General features: G+C 51.9%; 2 protein-coding genes across 3 annotated transcripts; both read left to right on the top strand.

The window, feature by feature from the left end:
- Positions 1-1,150: 1,150 nt before the first annotated feature.
- MYPOP (Myb related transcription factor, partner of profilin) lies at positions 1,151-7,966 on the top strand. 2 transcript variants are annotated; one of them, XM_083455757.1, is made up of 3 exons: positions 1,151-1,493; positions 1,806-2,411; positions 6,523-7,966. In XM_083455757.1, the coding sequence occupies exons 2-3, from the start codon at positions 1,958-1,960 to the stop codon at positions 7,194-7,196; spliced, it is 1,128 nt and encodes a 375-aa protein (XP_083311883.1). In that variant the 5' UTR covers positions 1,151-1,493; positions 1,806-1,957; the 3' UTR covers positions 7,197-7,966. The 2 variants fall into 2 exon arrangements, with proteins under 2 accessions (XP_083311883.1, XP_083311882.1); XM_083455756.1 differs by lacking the exon at positions 1,151-1,493 and having other exon boundaries at positions 1,510-2,411.
- A 9,239-nt stretch (positions 7,967-17,205) lies between these two features.
- On the top strand, positions 17,206-21,419 carry IRF2BP1 (interferon regulatory factor 2 binding protein 1). The gene has a single exon (XM_083455350.1). The coding sequence runs from the start codon at positions 17,547-17,549 to the stop codon at positions 19,356-19,358; it is 1,812 nt and encodes a 603-aa protein (XP_083311476.1). The 5' UTR covers positions 17,206-17,546; the 3' UTR covers positions 19,359-21,419.
- The last annotated feature ends 3,659 nt before the right edge of the window (positions 21,420-25,078 follow it).

Below are 25,078 nucleotides of genomic sequence, written 5' to 3'. Positions count from 1 at the left end.
GTTGTGGGTGAACATATCAGACGACACAGCGATTCTTCAAACAGCTCTTCTTTATTCAGAGGCCACAACAGAACTGAACTGAAGGGCTCAGTCAGCCTGCTTATATAGAGCTCCAGTACAACGTAACTGTAACAATTTTCTAAAACTCCAATCACTGAACGTCACTTTCGATCCCTTATTTGCATAACTATCTATAGTATCCCCCTGCTGGCCCAGGGTGAGAACTTCAGTACATAACAAAATGTCTCAAGAAATGCAAAAGAGAAGGGCATTCGCTTCTATCGAGGCAGGATATTCTTGCTGGAGGCAATCCATTTACTCAAAAGGGATGATTAATGGCTGAATTTTAGGTCTTTGCATTAGGTATGGTACCGGGGTTCTGGGGGATTTAATCAGGCATACACAACCCATTCCCGTTTGTGGCTGACAATGCAATAATAATAATAATAATAATAATAATAATAATAATAATAATAATAATTTATTATTTATACCCCGCCCATCTGGCCAACAAAATATTAAAATACAGTATTGCATCAAACATTAAAAGCTTCCTTAAACAGCACAAATGTTTGTGTGTGTTTGTTGCTCAGAACAAAGTCAAACTGCACCCATGGTTTGCGCATTTTGTCACCACCCACTCTGTGTTTTAACCATCGCAGCTAATACTCTGGTATGCCTTCAGGAAATGCACACATTTTTTTGAGGGGGGGGGGGGGACAACGGAGAAAATGAATGTGGGAAAGCTTGGTTGTTTTCAGTATTTCCCAAGGCACATCTAAGAAACCCCATTCATGATAGAATCTTTCCAACTAGCAAAGTTGACGGGAAAAGTCAGAGGAGCTTTAAATCTGAAAATATATGGAGAAGGGAAAATATTTAAGGAATATATAAGATTATATTGTACAAATAATACCATCTTAGCAGAACTGGAATGATACCTGTAAACAAAAATGAAACGAAACGAATAGTGGAATACATGAGAAAGGATATATATGCGTGTGTGTGTGTGTGTATATATATATATATATATATATATATGGGGGGGTGCAATTGCTGTATATGTATATTCATAGCTGTCAACTTTCCCCTTTTTTTAAGGGAAATTCCTTGCAAGAAAGGAACACACACACACACACACACACACACAGTGCTTTCCCCCCTAAAATAATATGTTTAGGGGCTCTCTTCTTTTGACTCCAGAAAATCACCATTTTATAGTTCAAACCGGGGGAAATAAATACAGTCTATGTGGACAAAACTACAATGATTCCCAAAATGTTTAGGGGTATGCGTCCCCCTGCGCCCCCCCCCCAGAAAAATGGGCAGGGGATGCAATTGCTTCTGAATTCCCAGAAGCCTTTGGGGCGCTCCTGCTCCCCGCTCTGCCAGGCCCTGCGAGCAGGGCGGGCGACAGGCTTCGGTTGCCCGGGGCAACCATCCAGGCCGCCCCTTGGCCTGCTGGGAGTGCGGCGAAGCCAGGCGCATGCCCGGTAGCAGCAGCAGGAGGAGGAGGAGGAGGAACTGGGAGGGAGGAGCGGGGGAGGCATTTCAATGCAGCAAGGCAGCGGCTGAGCGGGAGCGGAGACCCCCTTCAGGAGGAGCCCTCCCCAGACACCCCCTTCCCAGCTGGGGAGGCTTGGGGGGGGGGCCCTGTGGCAGAGGGGCACCCCTGCGAAAAGCAGAGGTGCTGGGCAGCCAGCGTGGCGCGGTGGCACCCACCCACCCAAAACTTGCAAGGTGCCAGCCCAGTGCATTTGCTGGGCGATGCCAATCATCTCTGTCTCTCTCTCCTTCTCTGACAGGACCAGCACCCGCCCTGGCTAGGGTGCCCATGCAGCGGTGCAGCCAGCTGGGCACCGGCAGCCTGAGAGAACCGCTTCCCAGAGCTTGAAGGTGCCCGGCAGCGGGCACCGGGGAACGGCATTGGCATCGGCAGCAGCAGACGGGCACCGGGATGTCTGGTGACAGCGAGGAGATCACCCGCCTCCGCAAACCCCGGTTTTCCTACGAGGAGAACCAGATCCTGATCCAGGAGGTCCGTGCCAACTACGCCAAGCTGTACGGCACCCAGAGCCGGCGGGTGACGGTGGCCGAGCGGCGGAGGGTGTGGGAGGGCATCGCCGCCAAGATCAACAGCATCACCAGCTGGAAGCGGACCGGGCAGGAGGTGCAGAAGCGCTGGAATGACTTCAAGCGCCGCACCAAGGAGAAGCTGGCCAGGGTGCCCCACTCCACGCAGGGCGCCGGCAGTGCCTGCGACGAGACCTTCTCGGCCGAGGAAGAGACCATCTTCGCCATCCTGGGGCCCAGCGTGGTGATGGGGGCGGGCGGGGTGGAACCCGGTGCCTTGCAGAACACGCCGGGGTTCGCCACCCCCAGTTACCGGCTGGCGGCTGAGCATGGCGCAGGTGAGTCCCCGCGGGCACCCCATCCCTCTGGCGGGCAGGTGCCAGTGGCTGAAGCAGGTGCCCACCAGGGCCCGGCTCTGCCAAGGCGTTGGGGAGGGCAGGTTGGCAGAATGTAAGGGCCCGAGGCTTGCCACATGTGGGTTGGCACGCTGACAGCATGGGGTGAAAAAATGAAAACTCCACCTACCGCCACCAGGAGCTGGTTTCTAAACCGACGAGGCGCTGGATGAGCGAGAAGGGCTTGATTTGAGGCAAAATGTGAAGTCGTGTGTGTGTGCCTCTGAGCATGTGCGGAGTGCCTTACCCTCAGATAGCAGCAAGCAGATTGTTATGTATTCAGTGGTCTGTGTTTGCCTGAGCTTGAGTCTGGACTAAGGATTTCACCTCCATTTCACAGATGCCCCCATGTGTGTGAAGTGTTGGAGGGCGATTTCAGATTGGGTGTGGGGGAGGGTGTCAGTTCGCTTTGATTTGCAGCACTTCTGGTTTTTAAGAAAGAGACACGTGACAGGCCAGTGCCTTTGCCATTGCGGGTGGGCAGGGAAGGACAAGAAAGAGAGAAGAAGCTTACGGCCCTATCTCTATTTATTATTATTATTATTATTATTATTATTATTATTATTATTTATTAGTTATACCCCGTCCATCTGGCTGGGCTTCCCCCAGCCACTCTGGGCGGCTTCCAAAAAAATATTAAAATACTGTAATACATCAAACATTAAAAGCTTCCCTAAACAGGGCTGCCTTCAGATGTCTTCTAAAAGTCTGGTAGTTGTTGTTCTCTTTGACATCTGGTGGGAGGGCATTCCACACGGCGGGTGCCACCACCAAGAAGGCCCTCTGCCTGGTTCCCTGTAACTTAGCTTCTCACAGTGAGGGAACCGCCAGAAGGCCCTCGGCGCTGGACCTCAGTGTCCGGGTAGAACGATGGGGGTGGAGACGCTCCTTCAGGTATACTCACAGAGCTAAAATTCCCGGCGCCTTTATAACAAACTACAATTCCCAGGATTCTTGGTGCACGGGGGGGGGGGGATGTTTTAAATGCATGCTGTGCCGGCACCAATCTAACCTCATAAATTCCGAATGCGACTCCAAATGGCGAAGGAAAGGCACTCTGCACATGCTCAGAAACCTAATTGCTCCAAGAATGGAGCGACAGGCATCCAATAGCGATTTGGGCCTCGAAGGGATGCTATTTCAATCTCCGCATCACCACCCACGCCTTGGATTCCACAGCCGAAGCTCAAATAAATGGCAGGGAGTTATATTGGCATGATAAGCGCACAGAACAGGGGAAGCAGGAAAGCAAGTGAATATGACTCTGCTTGGTGAGGGAGGCAGTCCTGCGCTCGACGCCCCCCAGACCTGAAATATCCTTTCAAGTCTCCCCCACATCAATAGGGCCAGGGATACAACTGAGACACAGAATAACAGAATTGTCGCGTTGTAAGGACGCGTGTGGCACTGTGGGTAAAAGGCTCAGCGCCTAGGGCTTGCTGATCGAAAGGTCGGCGGTTCGAATCCCCGCGGCGGGATGCGCTCTCGTTGTTCGGTCCCAGCGCCTGCCAACCTAGCAGTTTGAAAGCACTCCCGGGTGCAAGTAGATAAATAGGGACCGCTTACTAGCGGGAAGGTAAACGGCGTTTCCGTGTGCGGCTCTGGCTCGCCAGAGCAGCGATGTCACGCTGGCCACGTGACCCAGAAGTGTCTCCGGACAGCGCTGGCCCCCGGCCTCTTGAGTGAGATGGGCGCACAACCCTAGAGTCTGTCAAGACTGGCCCGTACGGGCAGGGGTACCTTTACCTTTACCTTTAAGGAAGCACGAGGGTCATCTAGTCCAACCCGCTGCAATTCAGGAATCTTTTTCTCGAACCCATGACCCTAAGAAACATTATTTCCCCTTTCCTTTGGGAAATTCCTGCTCCAGGTTTGAAGGAGAGAGGAAAGTGGCGGGGGGGGGGGAGGAGAAAGAGGGGTTTCCCCACAATGCACTATTTTAGCTCCACATCCATGACGGAGGAATTCCCTGGTGCTTCCTGGCTTCATCCGGCGTGCCAGAGATTTATCTCTGCAACCTTCTTCCAATGCTGGGAATCAGTTTGGGCATATGCGAGCCAGTGTCCAGGAAACAGGTGTCTCTGTGCATGTGCAGAGTGCATTTTCCTCAGCCCCGGGTCACCATCTTGGCCTCCAATCTCGCAAAGTGCTTTCAGGTCAGGAGAGGCAAACAGCAGGACGAAGCTGGGTTACTGCTGTGATCCAAGTCCACGCTTGGCTCCCGGCTGCCATGGCTCCTTTCGACGCAGGGCACAAGTGCCGAGAGAAAACACCCGTGCCCACTCTCAGGTGGGCTAGTGGCCAGTTGCAGCTGCCAACTCCATGCCTACGCAACTCTTTCCCCAGTTGTAACCTGGAGGCAGGAGAGAAAGAAGAGTCGACTGCAACACAGCGGCAGAACTAGCACCCAGGACAGCCCTACAGGGGCTAGGCAGCTTCCCTGGGTGCCTGAATGCTCCGCCGTGTGGAAGGGAGCTTGCACCCGGAAAGCTAGCATGTGGGGAAAAGGGGCTTTAGCCCTGCCTGTCCCATGAGGAGCTAGATTCTGCAAGCAGAGAGATCTTTCAGGGTTAGAATTCAGGTCTGTGCCCAAAAAGGTAAGGACCGCAAAGGGCTGCTGGCCACATGCTCTCTTTGCCCACGCATTGCTGGCCCAGAAAGGGCTGACCGGAGCAAAGTAGCAGCTTGCGGATGAGGGAATAGGCAGCCCCAAGAACTGTGTTTGAAATTCCCCAGGCGCGTTTTGCTACTGCCGCGGGTCTAATGACGACCACATGGCAGTTTCTGGCCGCTAGATTGGCGGCCACAGTTTAAAAACCTCTGCCTTGCTCCCTAGTGAATACCTTCCCCTTCCTGTCTCTCTCCTCGCATACTGGGATGTGTGAATTGTCATGAGAGCAAGCCACAGTCAAGCAAGGTAGTTGAGATCGTAGAATTGTAGAACTGTAAGGGACGCAGGTGGCACTGTGGGTTAAACCACAGAGCCTAGGACCTGCCAATCAGAAGGTTGGCAGTTCGAATCCCCGTGACGGAGTGACCTCCCATTGCTCGGTCCCTGCTCCTGCCAACCTAGCAGTTCGAAAGCACGTCAAAGTGCAAGTAGATAAATAGGTACCGCTCCGGCGGGAAGGTAAACAGCGTTTCCGTGCGCTGCTCTGGTTCGCCAGAAGTGGCTTAGTCATGCTGGCCACATGACCCGGAAGCTGTACGCCGGCTCCCTCGGCCAATAAAGCGAGATGAGTGCCGCAATCCCAGAGTCAGCCACAACTGGACCTAATGGTCAGGGGTCCCTTTACCTTTACCTTTACCTTCAAGGGGCCCAAGGGTCATCCAGTCTGACCCACTGGTTAACAGACATTGTGGCGACCGCAACCTAGAGTTCAGGGACCACGTGGTGCCTAGATTATAGAGCTGAGTTTCTAACACTGCCTAGGAAAAGGAGTTTCCTCTGGTTTCCTCTGGTTATCTCTCGCTTGGACTACTGCAATGCGCTCTCTGTGGGGCTACCTTTGAAGGTGACCCGGAAACTACAACTAATCCAGAATGCGGCAGCTAGACTGGTGACTGGGAGCGGTCTTGAAAGACCTACACTGGCTCCCAGTATGTTTCCAAGCACAATTCAAAGTGTTGGTGCTGACCTTGAAAGCCCTAAACGGCCTCAAAGGCCCAGTATACCTGAAGAGCGTCTCCACCCCCATCGTTCTGCCCGGACACTGAGGTCCAGCGTTGAGGGCCTTCTGGCAGTTCCCTCGCTGCGAGAAGCCAAGTTACAGGGAACCAGGCAGAGGGCCTTCTCGGTAGTGGCACCCGCCCTGTGGAACGCCCTCCCACCAGATGTCAAAGAGAAAAATAACTACCTAACTTTTAGAAGACATCTAAAGGCAGCCCTGTTTAGGGAAGCTTTTAATGTTTAATAGGTTATTGTATTTTAGTGTTTTGTTGGAAGCCGCCCAGAGTGGCTGGGGAAACCCAGCCAGATGGGCGGGGTATGAATAATAAATTATTATTATTAGTGCCAGCCTTGTCAATCTCCTGCTTCTCTCCCCCTCTACAGACATGCCAGCCAGGGGCAACCTCTCCTGCAGCCCGGAGACTTCAGCACGGACTTCCTGCTGCACCCTGAACGGGGGTCTACTGAGGCCCAAGGAACGCGACTCACCGGCGCCCCCTTCGGCCCAGTCCGCCTCACTGCAGATCATCCAAATGGCGCCTTCTCCGGCCAGCTTAGGCTGCAGGCCACACCCGGAGCACTCCCCTGTGGAGCCGCTGGGCAGCACCCCGTGCCCCTCTGCCTCGCCCCCCCTGCGGCGCCGGCGCACCCGCCTCGACCTGCCCGCTGAGCCCCCTCTGGACTTCTTGCAGGCCCAGCGGGAGACGGCCGAGGCCGTCCGCGAGCTGACCTACACCCTGCGGCAAGGCCTGGAGCGGCTCACCGACGTGGTCGCGGCTTTGCTGCCCCTCCTTCCAGCCCAGGCGAACGGCCTGCTGCCCCCGCAGGGGGAGAGCCCGAGCCCGGTGCCGCCGGCCCCTTCCTCGGAGACCCCGCCGCCCCGGGGCACCTTCGCCGCCAAGGAGGAGCCGTCCCCGGAGAGGAGAGAGGACGAGGGGGTCCCTGTGCCCGAGGAAGGCCAGCCTGCGGCCAAAAGCGGGCCGTCGTCCCCTGCACCCCAGAAGCGGAGGAAAGGGATCCCCACGCGGAAACGCAGGGGGCGCTGGAAGAACTTGTGAGCGTTGCCAAGGACTTGGTTCTGACTCTGCCCCCTATTGGGGGGGGGAGAAAGACACATGGGGCAGATGCCCAGTGAGAAGAACGACTCCTCTCGACGCTCTGCCCCAAAGGTTATTCGTTCCTTTGCAAAACACAGTCCAGACTCACCCCCGGACCCTGTGGTGTTGGTTGCAAGGGGTCTCCACCACCCCCACTCCCAGGCCATGCCGGGTAGCCTGTCAGTGCTCAAGAAACACCCCTCGCCACCCGGTTTTTGCAGCCCCACACGAGGCAGTGGGGCCAGGAATGTTTGCCAAAGTCCTCGCAAGCAGCAACGCACAGCTGCTGGGTCGTGCGTTTTTTTGTGGGTGCCTGAAAGCCAGGGTGGAAAACCAGCCAGAAAAAGGGAAATCGGACAGACCACCCCCCCCCCAAAAAAACACCCCTCTGCCAGCTCCCCAGCTTTGGCAGTGTCTCTCCCCGCCCCCCAACTCACCCAGTCCCAATTGCTTTTTGCATTAAGACACTCTTGGATGGGGAATACAGGGTGGGGAGGGTTTTGGCCGCCTCCCTGTCCCACAAAGACAAACATCCCTCTCTCCGAAGCCCTTCCCAGCGCCTGAAAAGCCAAAAGCATCCTCGACCGAAAAGCCCCAACGTGGAGGGGCAGGGGCAAGGTTGCCCAAAAGCAGCTCTCGGCCATTCCGGCATTAAGTTGAAGCCATTCCGGCCATTCCCTTTGCTCTGCCCCGTCCCCTACGGAAGCTCAATAAACTATTTTCGTACTACAGCATCTCTTGTGTCCATGAAACGGTGGCGGTGCGGGGAGGGGGGGCGGAGATGAGTTCTGGGGCAGAGCTTTATGCAAGGAGAAGGGGACTTCAGTCTCACCAATTTAATTGAAATTGAAATACTTTATTGTCACTTGTACAACTTGTATACAGTGGTACCTCGGGTTACATACGCTTCAGGTTACATACGCTTCAGGTTACAGACTCTGCTAACCCAGAAATAGTGCTTCAGGTTAAGAACTTTGCTTCAGGATGAGAACAGAAATCGTGCTCTGGCGGCGCGACGGCAGCAGGAGGCCCCATTAGCTAAAGTGGTATCTCAGGTTAAGAACAGTTTCAGGTTAAGTACGGACCTCCGGAACGAATTAAGTACTTAACCCGAGGTACCACTGTACAGTGAGATTACACGAGCACCCCCCACTCAGCTCTCTTAGTCTTAATTCCCCTCATTTACTGACACACACACACCAAACCCGAAAGTCAGTTGCCCTGTTGTTATCTTTTCATTCAGCAGCCTAACAGCCCACGGATAGAAGCCGTTCTTTACCCTGTTGGTGCGACTAATCATGCTTCCATATCTTCTGCCCGAGGGCAGGAGATCAAGAAAGTGCTGGCCAGGGTGTGAATTTTCCTCACTCTCCTGAGGCAATGTTCTTCCACTGTTTCATCCAGCGGATTCACGGGACAGCCCATAATATCTTGTGGTGAATACAGCACCCTCTGTAGGCACTTCCTATGAGATGATGTCAAACCAGCGTACCACACCGTGATGCAGTAGGAAAGGACACTTTCTATTGTTGACCGGTAGAAGGAGATCATCAAATGTTGATTGACATCGTTCTTTCTCAATACTCTGAGGAGATGGAGTCTCTGTTGGGCTTTCTTAACCACCTGGGTTGTATTTATTTTCCAAGTACAGTGGTACCTCGGGTTACATACACTTCAGGCTACAGACTCCGCTAACCCAGAAATAGTGCTTCAGGTTAAGAACTTTGCTTCAGGATGAGAACAGAAATCGTGCTCTGGCGGCGCGGCGGCAGCAGGAGGCCCCATTAGCTTAAGTGGTGCTTCAGGTTAAGAACAGTTTCAGGTTAAGAACGGACCTCCGGAATGAATTAAGTACAGTGGTGCCTCGCAAGACGAAAAGAATCCGTTCCGTGAGTCTCTTCATCTAGCGGTTTTTTCATCTTGCGAAGCAACCCTATTAGCGGATTAGCGCTATTAGCGGTTTAGCGGCTATTGGCGGCTATTAAAGGCTTAAGGGATTAGCGGATTAGCTGCTAAAAGGCTATTAGCAGCTTAGTGCCTTAGAAAAAGGGGGTGGGGAGCGAAAAAAAATCACAAGAATCGCAAGACATTTTCGTCTTGCGAAGCAAGCCCATAGAGAAATTCGTCCTGCGAAGCGCATTGAAAAACGGAAAACCCTTTCGTCTAGCGGGTTTTCCGTCTTGCGAGGCATTCGTCTTGCGGGGCACCACTGTACTTAACCCGAGGTACCACTGTAAGGTCTTCACGGGGATAAACTCCTAGGAATTTAAAGGAAGAGGCTCTCTCTACACAGCCCTCCCCGATGTACCAAGGGGCTAGTTCTCCTCTCTTCCTCCGAAAGTCCAACACCATCTCCTTTGTTTTGCTGATATTAAGGTGCAAGTTGTTCCCTAGGCTCCATGTAGATATTTAGGGTACAAAATAGCGACCTTAATATTTTAGAAAGCACTTCCGCACACACACACACAACTGCAAAGGATGTTATGCTGTTCTCTTCACTCTGTGGGTGTTGGGTCCTTCGGTCATAATCACCCCAGGGGTGGGAAAACTTCTACATCGAAGCCAAATGTAGACCCTGCGCTCTCCCCGGGCTGAGCACCCTACCACCACCACCCCAGCCCCATAGATTTGGAAAGGGGCCCTAAGATTCATCTAGTCCACCCCCCTGCAATGCAGGAATCCTTTGCCCAACGTGGGGCTTGAACCCATGACTGAGATGAATAATAAAAAATAATACAGTGGTGCCTCACGAGACGAAAAGAATCCATTCCGTGAGTCTCTTCGTCTAGCGGTTTTTTCGTCTTGCGAAGCAAGCCCATTAGCGGATTAGCGCTATTAACGGCTATTAGCGGCTTAAGGGATTAGCGGATTAGCTGCTAAGATTAGTTTCATAGAATCATAGAATCATAGAGTTGGAAGAGACCACAAGGGTCATCGAGTCCAACCCCCTGCCAAGCAGGAAACACCATCAGAGCACTCCTGACATATGGTTGTCAAGCCTCTGCTTAAAGACCTCCAAAGAAGGAGACTCCACCACACTCCTTGGCAGCAAATTCCACTGTCGAACAGCTCTTACTGTCAGGAAGTTCTTCCTAATGTTTAGGTGGAATCTTCTTTCTTGTAGTTTGTATCCATTGCTCCGTGTCCGCTTCTCTGGAGCAGCAGAAAACAACCTTTCTCCCTCCTCTATGTGACATCCTTTTATATATTTGAACATGGCTATCATATCACCCCTTAACCTCCTCTTCTCCAGGCTAAACATGCCCAGCTCCCTTAGCCGATCCTCATAAGGCATTGTTTCCAGGCCTTTGACCATTTTGGTTGCCCTCCTCTGTACACGTTCTAGTTTGTCAGTGTCCTTCTTGAACTGTGGTGCCCAGAACTGGACACAGTACTCCAGGTGAGGTCTGACCAGAGCAGAATACAGTGGCACTATAACTTCCCTTGATCTAGATGCTATACTCCTATTGATGCAGCCCAGAATTGCATTGGCTTTTTTAGCTGCCGCGTCACACTGTTGGCTCATGTTAAGTTTGTGGTCAACCAAGACTCCTAGATCCTTTTCACATGTACTGCTCTCAAGCCAGGTGTCACCCATCTTGTATTTGTGCCTCTCATTTTTTTTGCCCAAGTGCAATACTTTACATTTCTCCCTGTTAAAATTCATCTTGTTTGTTTTGGCCCAGTTCTCTAATCTGTCAAGGTCGTTTTGAAGTGTGATCCTGTCTTCTGGGGTGTTAGCCACCCCTCCCAGTTTGGTGTCATCTGCAAATTTGATCAGGATGCCCTTGAGTCCATCATCCAAGTCGTTGATAAAGATGTTGAATAAGACCGGGCCCAAGACAGAACCCTGTGGCACCCCACTAGTCACTCTTCTCCAGGATGAAGAGGAACCATTGATGAGCACCCTTTGGGTCCGGTCAGTCAGCCAGTTACAAATCCACTGAGTGGTAGCATAGTCAAGACCGCATTTTACCAGCTTCTTTACAAGAATATCATGGGGCACCTTGTCAAATGCCTTGCTGAAATCAAGGTAGACTACATCCACTGCGTTCCCTTCATCTACCAGGCTTGTAATTCTGTCAAAAAATGAGATCAGGTTAGTCTGACATGACTTATTTTTCAGAAATCCATGCTGACTATTGGTGATCACAGCATTCCTTTCTAGGTGCTCACAGATTGTTTGCTTAATGATCTGCTCCAGAATCTTCCCTGGTATTGATGTTAGACTGACTGGGCGGTAATTATTTGGGTCCTCTCTTTTCCCCTTTTTGAAAATAGGGACAACATTTGCCCTCCTCCAGTCTGCCGGGACTTCGCCTGTTCTCCAGGAATTCTCAAAGATGACTGCCAGTGGTTCTGAGATCACATCTGCCAGTTCTTTTAATACTCTTGGATGCAGTTCATCTGGCCCTGGAGACTTGAATACATCTAAACTAGCCAAGTATTCTTGTACTATCTCCTTAGTTATTCTGGGCTGTGTTTCCTCTGCTGAATCATTTCCTCCAAATTCTTCAGGTCGGGCATTGTTTTCTTTATCGGAGAAGACTGAGGCAAAGAAGGCATTGAGGAGTTCAGCCCTTTCTGTGTCCCCTGTTTGCATTTCACCATCTTCTCCTCTGAGTGACCCCACTGTTTCTTTGTTCTTCCTTTTGCTACGAACATACCCATAGAAGCCTTTTTTGTTGCTTTTAACCTCTCTAGCAAGCCTGAGTTCATTCTGTGCTTTAGCTTTTCTGACTTTGTGTCTACACGTGCTGGCTATTTGTTTGAATTCCTCTTTGGTGGTTTCCCCCCTTTTCCATTTTTTGTACACATCCTTTTTTAATCTTAACTCAGTTAAAAGTTCTTTAGATAGCCACCCTGGCTTCTTTAGGCACCTTCCATGTTTCCGTCTCATTGGTATTGCCTGAAGTTGTGCTTTTACTATCTCCCTCTTAACAAACTCCCAGCCATCATGAACTCCCTTTCCTTTTAGTATTACTGTCCATGGGATCTCACCCAGCACTTCCCTAAGTTTTATGAAGTCGGCTTTCTTAAAGAAAGTTTAGTGCCTTAGAATTAGGACTAGTTTAGTGCCTTAGAATTAGGATTAGGAATTAGGATTAGTTTAGTGCCTTATAAAAAGGGGGTGGGGAGCGGAAAAAAACCCCAGGAATTGCAAGGCATTTTCGTCTTGCAAAGCAAGCCCATAGCAAATTCGTCCTGCGAAGCACCTCCAAAACGGAAAACCCTTTCGTCTAGCGGGTTTTCCGTCTTGCGAGGCATTCGTCTTGCGGGGCACCACTGTAATAATAATAATAATATGTTTTTATTTATACCCCGCCCTTCCCGGTTCAAAAACCGGGCTCAGGGCGGCAAACAACAAATTTAAAACACTTAATTATACAAGCAGCATAAAATACAGTATAAAAACATGAATGACAACAAAAATCAGTTTAGGGGAAATAAGCATTAGATAATCCCCAGGGCTAGCTGGCTGAATTGGTCCTACTTGGGCCAGCGAGGACGCCAGGGGAGAATTAGCTGTGGGGTCTCAGAGCGGGTGATCTTCATAAAAGGGGAGGGGGAGGGAAGGGAAATAAAACATCAGGCTGAATTCAAATTAAAGGCCAGGCAGAATAGCTCTGTCTTACAGGCCCTGCAGAAGGAAGGGCTGAAGGGCTCTAGTCTCGTGGAACAGAGCATTCCACCAGATCGGAGCCATCACTGAAAAGGCCCTGGCCCTGGTGGAGAATAGTCTGACTTCCTTAGGGCCCAGGACCTCTAAACTATGGTTGTACATGGACCTTAAGAGTGTGTGCTCTACCAATTGATATTATTATTATTATTATTATTATTATTATTATTATTATTATTACCACCATCATCAAAATCTATAATGCGCCCTTCATATATCTCAGGGCAGTTCACAACATGTCAGACCAGGCCCCAAGACCTTCTGGAGTGTTTTGGCCTCTATTGGAAACAGTCTTTGAGCTCTCGGTCTCACTAAACAGATGTTGGGACAGATGTGGGAGAGTAGAAACCTCTGGTTTTAGACTGGCCGAGATGCAGACCCTCCCAACTTTTTCCACATAACAAAACCCAAACACGCATCTTCCGGGACAGGCTCCCAGGCAAGTCACATGACCAGCACTGCGATCTCACCCTGAAAACACTTTTTTGGGGGGGGTGAGAGCACAGCACAAGAGGGCACAAGATCGAGGCACCCCAAATGACGACTGCAATTTCACACGGGGGAAAACGGGGTGTCCTGTTTCTTCCGGGACACTTGGCAGGTATGGGAGATGAGGTTTACCGGACGAAGTCCCAGAGTCACCCTGGTTGCTCCTCCAGAGAATCCTGGGAACTGTAGTTTATTAAGGGGGCCAGGAGCTGTGGCTGGGTGGGGTGGAACTACAGCTCCCAGAATTCTTTGGGTGAAACCAGGTGCTTTAAACGGACGACGCGGACGTGGCACAATTCTGGTCTGTCAAATGCACGTTCAGCTTTCCATCCACTGACCCGTGTGACTTTTTCTCTTTCTTTTATTAGCCAGGTTTTAAGTACGGTATAATGCACACTCGTTTGGGGCTGGTGTGGATATCTGCAGGCTTCTGAGTTACACAGAGCTCTTCACTCGACCGGCAGAGAGATGCCTGGTGGTCAAAAACATGATTCTCGTTCCTTAGCCTCCACATCTGTTAGGCTGGCTGTCCATTTACAGTCACTGCCGTTCACTGAAAACCCTCTCCCCACGGCAGGCGCGTAGACAACTTGCATGTGTGTTTGTGTGAACACCTTTTCTCTGGATATTGATAGTAAAGCGCAGTAACAGGCAATCTGAGTCCATTTTGCTTCCTGTCCCACTCCCTCACACCCAAAAAATTATCTGAAGTTTACAGGGTAACGCAGAAAGTCACATAGCAAGGCCATGTTGTCAGCTCCTTTCTCTAGGATTGTTGTTGTTGTTTAGTCGTGTCCGACTCTTCGTGACCCCCTGGACCAGAGCACGCCAGGCACTCCTGTCTTCCACTGCCTCCCACAGTTTGGTCAAACTCATGCTGGTAGCTTCGAGAACACTGTCCAACCATCTCGTCCTCTGTCGTCCCCTTCTCCTTGTGCCCTCCATCTTTCCCAACACCAGGGTCTTCTCCAGGGAGTCTTCTCTTCTCCTGAGGTGGCCAAAGTATTGGAGCCTCAGCTTCAGGATCTGTCCTTCCAGTGAGCACTCAGGGCTGATTTCCTTCAGAATGGATAGGTTTGATCTTCTTGCAGTCCATGGGACTGTCAAGAGTCTCCTCCAGCACCAGAATTCAAAAGCATCCATTCTTCGGCGATCAGCCTTCTTTATGGTCCAGCTCTCACTTCCATACATCACTACTGGGAAAACCATAGCTTTAACTATAAGGACCTTTGTCGGCAAGGTGATGTCTCTGCTTTTTAAGATGTTGTCTAGGTTTGTCATTGCTTTTCACCCAAGAAGCAGGCGTCTTTTAATTTCGTGGCTGCTATCGCCATCTGCAGTGATCATGGAGCCCAAGAAAGTAAAATCTTTCACTGCCTCCATTTCTTCCCCTTCTATTTGCCAGGAGGTGATGGGACCAGTGGCCATGATCTTCGTTTTTAGCGGGGAGCAATCATACAGAATCGCAGAGTTGGAATTGGAAAGGGACCCCAGGGTCATCTAGTCCAACCCCCTGCAATGCAATGATTTCACTTATTTCCAATTTCACACCCTCGCCCATCTGTTGCTTTGCAAGGTGCCCATCACGCGTACGCCCCTGGGCTGCGAGCTTTGCACTTTCTAATTTTTTATTTTTATTATTTTTCTGCTCCGTCCGTCGGGAACCCCCCCTCTGCACCTCCCCCTCCAGCGGACCTATGATCTTCTCCGCACAAGGAGGGAGGGCGACTCGCAGAGCAGAAACAGGAAAGCGGGGAGGGGGGCCACCAGGAAATGCGCAACAGCATCCGGGCTTCTGAGGCGCACTGCATCTTGGGAAACGTAGTTTCCACTTCCTGGGCACTAGAAGCTGAATTAACCCTTTAGTGCCTCGTTACTCTTTCCTGGGAAGAAAGAGGGGTGGGGAAAAACAGCGTACGAAGAGAATCAGGGAAGGGGGGGGGGACACATGGATGTGGCTGGATTTTATTATCCAAATTGAGGGCAGGTGGAATTAATTGGGCTTTTCCCAAACTCTGGTGAAGGTAAAAGTCAAGCACCTGGGTTATAATAATAATCATTTATTATTTATACCCCACCCATCTGGCTGGGTCCCCCAGCCACTCTGGGCAGCTTCCAACAAAACCCTAAAATACAATAACCTATTAAACATTAAAAGCTTCCCTAAACAGGGCTGCCTTCAGATGTCTTCTAAAAGTTTGGTTGTTATTTTTCTCTTTGACATCTGGTGGGAGGGCGTTCCACAGGGCGGGTGCCACTACCGAGAAGGCCCTCTGCCTGGTTCCTGCAACTTGGCTTCTCGCAGGGAGGGAACCGCCAGAAGGCCCTCAGCGCTGGACCTCAGTGTCCGGGCAGAACGATGGGGGTGGAGACGCTCCTTCAGGTATTAGGAGCTTAGGTTCTCCTAAGCTCAACATAAAATTGTACAGTTGGGACCCCAGGGTCATCTAGTCCAACCCCACATCTGCCCAATGGGCATCTGGGTGGGTGTGCCAGCTCCGCGGGGGCTCTGTGAACTAGTGGCAGGTGAGTATCTCTCCATCATTGTCGCTCTACCACCTGAAGAATCCCAAGCCACCTGAATCTTCCTACTTCAGACCAGTTATACATGCAGGATAATCAAAACTGCTTTCTCAATCGATATGTGTCTGTTCTTGCTGCTGACCGTAGCTTCTCCATGTTGTTGTTGTTTAGTCGTTCAGTCGTGTCCGACTCTTCGTGACCCCATGGACCAGAGCACGCCAGGCACTCCTGTCTTCCACTGCCACCCGCAGTTTGGTCAGATTCATGTTTGTAGCTTCGAGAACACTGTCTAACCATCTCGCCCTCTGTCGTCCCCTTCTCCTTGTGCCCTCCATCTTTCCCAACATCAGGGTCTTTTCCAGGGAGTCTTCTCTTCTCATGAGGTGGCCAAAGTCTTGGAGTCTCAGCTTCAGGATCTGTCCTTCCAGTGAGCACTCAGGGCTGATTTCCTTAAGAATGGATGCGTTTGATCTTCTTGCAGTCCATGGGACTCTCAAGAGTCTCCTCCAGCACCAGAATTCAAAAGCATCAATTCTTCGGCGATCAGCCTTCTTTATGGTCCAGCTCTCACTTCCATACATCACTAAGCTTCTCCATAGAACAACCCAATTAAAGATATTACCAGGAACGAATCGGACGTACTTAGCTGGTTGCATTTGTGCAGCTTTATAGCTGGAGGGGATTGCAAGCACGTCCCTGGAATTCACCCTGGAGAAGAATTCTGTGCGATTTGAAAGCTTGCGAACCTAACCTTAAGCGACCCCGTCAATGGCACAACTGGTATCCTTTCACATCCTGGGATACCATGGGGACGATCTAAAAACCCATTCGAGTTCTGTAAGAGAAAGGGGCAAGGTTCCGGGGGACTGTCGCACAAGGTTTTTGTTTTGCTGCAAATACGACCTATCAAAGTGACAGATCTTTTGTTGCAATATAAACCCGATGAATATATTAGGTTGTTTCAGTCTTGGCTTTAAATAAACAGCAATGGTTTTCTGCGGCGAGTTTGTTGCAGAAAACGCAGCTGTTGCGCTTGCAATCTGATTCCACCGCGCGGAAGCGCACGCCAGGAAAAACGGGTTAGAGATTTTAAGATGGTTTAAAATGGTTAGGTTTTAAAATGCCTGGAGGCCAGCGGGGAAGGGATCCAGCCCTAAACAGTCCCCACGATGCGCACCGCTTGCAAAGATCTCTTTCCCCGCTGATGCATTTGATCCTCCGCAGATCCCTTCCTTGCGCGCGCGCCCCCCCCACTCCGCCCCCAAACTTCCCGCTGGGCTGCAAGACTACATCTCCCAGCAGGCCTTGCAGCGGAGTTATGTAAGTTTCTCCATGTAAGAGGGCAGGCGAGAGAGGGGAATTTCCCCCCTCCCCACCACCGCTTTTTTTTTTCTTCCACCCCTCTCTTCGTCTTCCCCTCCTCCTCCTCCTCTTCCTCCCGGACTGGATCTCCTCGCCCTCCCCCTTTGCACTTCGCGCGCACAGGTGCAAACAAGGCCCCGATCCCCACCCCCCACCCAACAGCTCCAGCTTCGCCCCCCCCCCCCCACTTCCAGCCCCGGCAGGCAAGGCCGCCATCCCGGGTCTGCTGCGCGGCGGCCAGACAGAGGGGCGCCAAGATGTCTTCGGTGCAGACGTCCCGCAGACAATGGTGCTACTTATGCGACCTGCCCAAGATGCCGTGGGCCATGATCTGGGACTTCAGCGAGGCCGTGTGCCGCGGATGCGTCAATTTCGAAGGCGCCGACCGCATCGAGTTCCTCATCGAGACGGCCAGGCAGCTCAAGAGGAACCACGTCCTGCAAGAAGGGCGATCGCCGGGGCCACAGGGCTCCAAACACGCCAAGGAAGGCGCTGCCGCAGGGGCCCTGGAGAGATATGAGCGGGGACGCCTTTCAGGCGGCGGTGGAGGAGGAGGCGGCGACTACGCCCTCAGCCCCCGCCTGCCCAACGGCCTGGCACGTGCCTCCGACGAGGGCGAGGGCAGCCGGCAGAGCCCCACGGCCAGGAGGGCGCTGATCGGCCCCGTGCCGCCCAGCCTGGTGCCCCAGGGGCTGATGGGAGCCCCCCAGGGCCTGCTGGCCGCCGTGTCCGGCCTGGGGGGCCGGCCGGCCTCTCTGGCCATGGCGTCGCCCATCCTGGGAGAGCTGGCCAAGCCGGCGAGGGCGGCCTACGCGGACTACGAGAAGGAGAAGCAGCGAAACGCCGAGTGCCTGGCCGAGCTGAACGAAGCCATGCGCGGCCGGGCCGAGGAGTGGCACGGCAAGCCCAAGGCGGTGCGCGAGCAGTTGCTGGCGCTGTACGGCTGCGCACCCTTCAACGTGCGCTTCAAGAAGGACCACGCGCTGGTGGGGAGGATCTTTGCCTTCGACGCCGCGCCCCGGCCCGGCTATGAGTACGAGATGAAGCTGTTCACTGAGTACCCGTGCGGCTCGGGCAGCGTCTACGCCGGGGTCCTCGGAGTGGCCAAGCAGATGTTCCAGGACTGCCTCAAGGACCCGGGCAAGGTCATCTCGTCCGGATACAAGTACCTGGAGTATGAGAAGCGCCATGGCACCGGAGACTGGCGCCTCCTGGGAGAGCTCTTCACCGAAGGCGTGCGCTTTTTCCGAGAGGCCCCGGCGCACGACGCCCTGCCCCAGCAGTTCCTGGACGGCAACTGCGCCATGCCGCCCAGCCTGTTGCTGCGGGCCGTGCCCCCGTCGCGGGCAGTCATGAGACGGCGCAAGGCCTCTCCTGAGCCGGAGGGGGAGCTGGCCGGCAAGCTCACTGGCGAGGAGCAACAACAGAGGCAGCACTGGCTGCCCCAGGGGTCAGGCGGCCTGTACCCGTCGGGCATGGCCCACCTGCCCGCCTCGGCCGGCCAGGGGCCCTTGCCCGAAGGCTCCTTGCGGAACGACCCCTCGCCCATCACGGCCCTCAAGAACGTGGCCGACACCCTGGGGAACAAGGAAGCCAACCCGGTCCACTCCACCACCGCCAGGCAAAACAGCACCAGCCCGGCGTCGCCTGCCGCCTCGGGGCAACACCGCCTGGTTCCGCGAAACGGCGAGCCGGGTCCGGCGACCACCACCTCCTCCTCCTCTTCCTCCGGGGGAGCCCACTCTTCCGGGGGAGTTGAGCCCAGCGGTACGCAGAGCGCCCCCGATTCCTCGGGGGCTGCCAGCAGCGCCCCTCTGTGTTGCACCATCTGCCACGAGCGCCTGGAGGATACCCACTTTGTCCAGTGCCCCTCGGTGCCCGGGCACAAGTTCTGTTTCCCTTGCTCCCGGGATTTCATTAAAGCCCAGGGAGCGGCGGGAGAGGTGTATTGCCCCAGCGGTGAGAAATGCCCCCTGGTGGGCTCCAACGTCCCCTGGGCCTTCATGCAGGGGGAGATCGCCACCATCTTAGCCGGAGACGTTAAAGTAAAAAAGGAGCGCGATCCCTGAATAGGGAGGGGGGCAGCCGCTGGGTCGTGGGATGCCTGCGCACCCCTTCGACACCCTCTCCCACCCGCCGTGGCAGTGACTGGAATTAGTAACTTATTCCCCGCCTGACACCCTCTTCAGCCAGCCGTGGACTGGGGCGATCATTGTACATAAATCTATTTTTTAAATAATATTTCCATAGCAAGCTTATATATGAAGCCACATCTATGTAACCTACTACGAGGGTCTGGGAAGGGCGGGGTGGGTGTTGATTTGCGGGGAGGGGGGGTCTCTTCAAACGGGAGGGCAGGGGGAAAGAATATGGCAGCGTCGGAATCGGGGTGTCTTCGAAAGGGGTGGGGCAAATCGCACAGCAGTTGGGATCTCGTTGTTAATGTGTTTCAGGGACTTCCCCAGCCGCTAGGAGGCGAGTGCGAGTTCAGGACAGTCGGGGGGGGGGGGGCAGGGAGAGAGGCAGGACTCGTGAGCAGCCACACCGCAAAGGGCTGAACCCAATTTTCATGTGGCAAGGTTGTGTGGTTGTCGGCTAAGAAGGCGGCATGGGAGCTAGGCATCCGCCTAGTGGGCACCTGCGCCATCTCTCACCTTACGAGCGAATCTGTGCTGCCCGGTTACGGCTAGAGCACCTAGGAATTGCCCTGCCACCAGACTCTCAGGCCAGTGGTCCACTTAGTCTAGCACCTTGTTGCTGTCCACCAGAGGCTTCTGGGAAATTCACAAACAGGGCATGAAGGCGAGAGCGTTAGGCCCCGGACTTGGTCTTCAGAGATAGGCTGTTTGTAAAACACAGCGGGGGCATTTCAATTGCATGGAAGGGCAATCCTTCGGGAAGGGCCGTAGCTCGCCAGCTTTGCATGCAGAACGTTGACGCTTCAATCCCTGACAGCAGAGAAGCACTGCCAGTCTGTGTAGGCAGCATTGAGCCCTCTGGAATCAAGCCCCAAGCCAGGGTCTTTAGCCATGCCTGGATAGGTGCGAAGATGGGTTTGCAGAAGTCCCAGTGTCCCAGCCAACACACACACACACAACAGATCTCCACCAAAACAATTTCCCTTCTGGTGGATTGCCTGCTCTTTCTCTCGCTCCCGGACCAAACAGCCTTGCAACCCTGAAATCTTTGTGGGCGTCCTTTAATCCTGGGTGACGTACCCCATTTTCACCCCACCCCACCCACAGGTCTCTCCACCAGCTCATCCGTTTTCTTCCAGCGCCCCTCCTCCCCGGACATTGTGTATATAGGACAGTTTCTAAATCTGTGCAGTTTTACATAGAGTCCCAGATTTCTGTAACTAGCCAGTTTGGACACTTGTCTCATTCTGGGCGGGAGGCAGGAAAGCATTGTGGGAATCATATATTGGGGGGGGGTGGCAGGGTGTGGGGAGGTGGTCTAGAAAATTACGGGGTGATCGGGAGAGATGGAAATGGAAGAAGTGCCTCTTGTGTAGATTTTTGTTGTTGTTGCTGGAGAGGGCGGAGGGTATTTTTTCATACCAAAAGATTTTAAGCATGCACACCAAAAATAAAAAAGAACATTTTGTTTTTTTAAAGGCCACTCAGGACAGATCCCTGAATTGGCAAACGGCAAAATGACAGAGTGACACACACACACACCCTGTTTGTGTTTTAATTCCTAGCCTCAACCAAGATTAAAACATTGCAGAGACTGGGCAGTATTCTCCTGAGCAGATTATGACCAGCTCTGAATGGAGGGATTTGGGGGGTGGAGGGGGTCTGTGTTCCCTAGAAAGGTGGTCCTACATCCGTGAGTTTTCAGGGGAGGGCTAGCCAGCACCCACCAGTATATGACTTAAGGTGCCATGAAGCTAACTGGTTTTATATTGGTTTCATTCATGGGCAGATGGTTCTGCCAACCTTGTATTTGTGTTGCAATCATGATTTTTTTTTGGGGGGGGGAGAGAAGCAGAGAGGACAGGGGCAGTTTGGATTTCCACATTTAAGACCGCGGGGAGGGGGAAGAGAGAATGTTAAAATTTGTTTTTTATTTGTATTTCTTTTACTCGTCTCTGTCAATAAACTTGATTATCTTTTTTTTCCCATTTACTACTACCACCGTTCTTGGTTATTGCACCTAGTGTGTGTGTGTGTTGGCAGCGTATTCTGCTAAAAAATAATAATCCAAAGGTCCCGTCCGCACTATAGACTTTAAAGCAGTATCATACCACTTTAAGCAGTTGTGGCTTCTTCCAAAGGATCCTGGGAGCTGTCGTTGGTTAAGGGTGACTGTTTAAGCCAGGCATAGGCAAACTCCGGCCCTCCAGATGTTTGGGACTACAATTCCCATCATCCCTAGCTAGCAAGACCAGTGGTCAGGGGTGATGGGAATTGTAGTCTGAAAACAGCTGGCGGACCCAAGAGGTCCTACAATGCAGGAATCTCAACTCAAGCACCAGGACAAATGGAGAATTTGTGTGACACACCTACTTTTGTTTATTTCTTTGGTGAGCACTCATAGCCGAGTAAGATTGTCTTCCATAAACATGGTTTTAACAGTGAGTCCGTAAGTGACTGTGGAGGCCGATTCTGGATCCACACGTCCTTCCATGGGTGGAAGTTGATCACGGTGAGGGTTTGCCAAACGTGCCTTCCTCTTAGCATGTTTCTGCCTTTCGTCCTGAGTTCGAGTGTCTTCAAAGCCCACGACACCTTTGGTAAAGGCTGTTCTCCCACTGGAGCGCTCGCAGGCCGGTGTTTCCCAGTTGTCTGTGTTTATACTACATTTTTTTTAGATTTGACTTGAGACAATCTTTAAAGCTCTTTTGCTGTCCAGGATTACGCTTTCCATTTTTAAGTTCGGAATAGAGTATTTGCTTTTGAAGATGATAATCAGGCATCCACACAACACGACCAGTCCAATGAAGTTGATGTTGAAGACACGCTGGTCTTTGCTTCTCCCAGTACACTGGTATTAGTTCACTTGTCTTCCCAAGTGATGTGTAACATTTTTCGGAGACGTCGTTGATGAAGTCTTTTGAGGAGTTGGAGATGGTGTTTATAAGTGGTCCATGTTTCACAAGCATACAGTAGGGGTTGGTAGTACAGTTGTACCTCTGGTTACGAACTTAATTCGTTCCGGAGGTCCGTTCTTAACCTGAAACTGTTCCTACCCTGAGGTACCACTTTAGCTAATGGGGCCTTCTGCTGCCACTGCGCTGTTTCTGTTCTCATCCTGAAGCAAAGTTCTTAACCAAAGGTACTATTTCTAGGTTAGCGGAAGCATCTGTAACCCGCGGTACCACTGTATAATGAAGGCTCCAGGCAAACCTCCCTGGGGAGAGCATTCCACAGACGGGGAGCCACTGCAGAGAAGGCCCCGTTCTCGTGTTGCCACCCTCTGGACCTCTCGAGGAGGAGGCACACAAAGAAGGGCCTCAGAAGATGATCTCAGGGTCCGGGGAGGTTCATATGGAAAGAGGCAGTCCTTGAGGTGTTGCGGTCCTGAGCCATTTAAGGCTTTATAGGTCAAAGCCAGCACTTTGAATTGGGCCCGGAAACTAATTGGCAGCCAGTGCAGTCAGACCAGGATCGGTGTCATGTGTTCAAACCGTCTTGCTCCAGTGAGCAACCTGGCCGCTGAATTCTGCACCGGCTGAAGTTTCTGAACCGTCTTCAGAGGCAGCCCTACGTATAAAGCGTTGCAGGAATCTAACCTTGAGGTTACCAGAGTAGTGAGGCTATCCCTGTCCAGATTGGGGTGTAGCTGGGCCACCAGCCGAAGCTGATGGCAGGCACTCCGGCCTACTGAGGCCACCTGAGGCCATCTATGAAAGAAAGACAAAAAGGCTAAAAATGAGCTGCATCTCAATTATGCACACAGGAAAACCAGACCTGGGTGCCCTTGGTTTTAAAACAGGACCGGAGAAATTCATGGAGCAGAGGGCTATGGTTGGCTTTGAACCCCGGTGATGGCGCTCAGTCTCTGTGAATGGCGGCAGCAATGCTTTTGAATCCCAGTTGTTGGAAACCACAGGAAGGGAGAGTTGGTCCTGTGTTCAAATCCCGCTTGCTGGGTTCCTACAGGCATTTGGTCGGCCACTGTGAAAACAGGATGCTGGATTAGATTGGTCGCAGGCCTGATCCAGCAAAACAATTCTTTTTTAGGAAGAATTCAGGAGGAAGCAAAATGCAGAAAAGTGGGGAGGTGATAATCCCGTCCCTGAGCACTGCCATTCACACAAAAAAGCAGTTGATGATAACACAGACATTCTGGCATGGATAAGCCAATTAACACATGCATATAAGAAGTGATTTGAATATTTAAAGTAGATTAAAGAGCTCATCCACTTTAAGAAGGAAAAGGAAGGTGAATCCTCTCTTCTCCCCCAACCTTACGCTGTGACTGTTCTTCTTTGAACATCATTCGGCTCCTCTATGATAATATGACAGCAAGAATCGCAGATAACAATGGCTGCAATGCGAGGCGTTAAAGTCTCACATCAATTACAGCTGATCTGCAGGAAGGATTTCATGATCTGAAAATCGAGACGATGTATGTGCTTTTGTAACCCAATAAAATCTTTCACAAAAACAAAAATAAATAAATAAAAAGTTGAATGAATAAAGGGATTGAAGCAGAATTACACCTACTGAAAGCAGGATTTCACATACTGTGAACTAACCAGCCAGTTTCCTGAGTGCATATGGAGCCTTAGGTAAAAGTAAAGGGACCCCTGACCATTAGGTCCAGTCGTGGCCGACTCTGGGGTTGCGGCGCTCATCTCGCTTTATTGGCCGAGGGAGCCGGCGTACAGCTTCCGGGTCATGGGGCCAGCATGACTAAGCCGCTTCCGGCGAACCAGAGCAGCGCACGGAAACGCCGTTTACCTTCCCGCCAGAGCGATACCTATTTATCTACTTGCACTTTGACGTGCTTTCGAACTGCTAGGTTGGCAGGAGCAGAGACCGAGCAACGGGAGCTCACCCCGTCGCGGGGATTCGAACCGCGACCTTCTGATTGGCAAGTCCTAGGCTCTGTGCTTTAACCCACAGCGCCACCCGCATCCCAGTTATATGGAGCCTTACAGGGTACCAAAGGCAAACGTCAAGTCCCTGCCACAAGGAACTTACAATCTAAATTTAGACAGGGGTGGGAGAAAGAGAACAGGGTCAGTAGAAAAGGAAAATGGAACTAAGAGATTAATAGAAGCAAATGCAGATTTGCACACAATTCAGGCTCTGTGGAATCTTGAGAGGGAGCCAAATTTTCACATCCAAAAGAATCCAAACACCACCCCAGTTAAAGGATTTCAGTTATCAGATCAGGAAAAGACCTCCACTTGTGACCTCTTGGAGCTACCAGCAGTCACAGAGTAGAAAATACCAGCCTGTTTGGACCAATGGCTCACCTCTGTATGTGATGACTTTGTATGGTCGCTGAATAGATATGAATTTTGAGCTGGGTATTAAGGGGTGAGAGAGAAGCAGCCTGGGGTGTCAATGCAGGCCGGAATTTGATTTCCCAAATGCTTGGTGTTGCATTTTCAAGATCAGTTCTTGTCGATGGACATCAGGCTATTGATACTTTGGGGTTGCTTTTAGTGGGGAAACTGGGCTTCATCCACACATGTGGACTTGTAGCTGCATATGGTCCTTGATCATTTAGACATCATCTCCCAGGTCCTAGTCTGACACTCTAACCCAGAGCTTTCCAACTTTTTCAGGCTGATGGCACACTTTTTAGACACGCGTCATTTCACAACACA

This window comes from Podarcis tiliguerta, assembly GCF_965153285.1.
Source record: "Podarcis tiliguerta genome assembly, chromosome: 8".
Lineage (NCBI taxonomy): Eukaryota > Metazoa > Chordata > Lepidosauria > Squamata > Lacertidae > Podarcis > Podarcis tiliguerta.
This window is presented reverse-complemented; position numbering and strand designations above follow the sequence as displayed.

Excerpts from the sequence above, each read along its gene's own strand:
- MYPOP (XM_083455757.1), top strand. The coding sequence starts at position 1,958 with ATGTCTGGTGACAGCGAGGAGATCACCCGCCTCCGCAAACCCCGGTTT. Across the intron at positions 2,412-6,522 it reads GGCGGCTGAGCATGGCGCAG|ACATGCCAGCCAGGGGCAAC; the intron begins GTGAGTCCCCGC and ends CCCCCTCTACAG.
- IRF2BP1 (XM_083455350.1), top strand. The coding sequence starts at position 17,547 with ATGTCTTCGGTGCAGACGTCCCGCAGACAATGGTGCTACTTATGCGAC.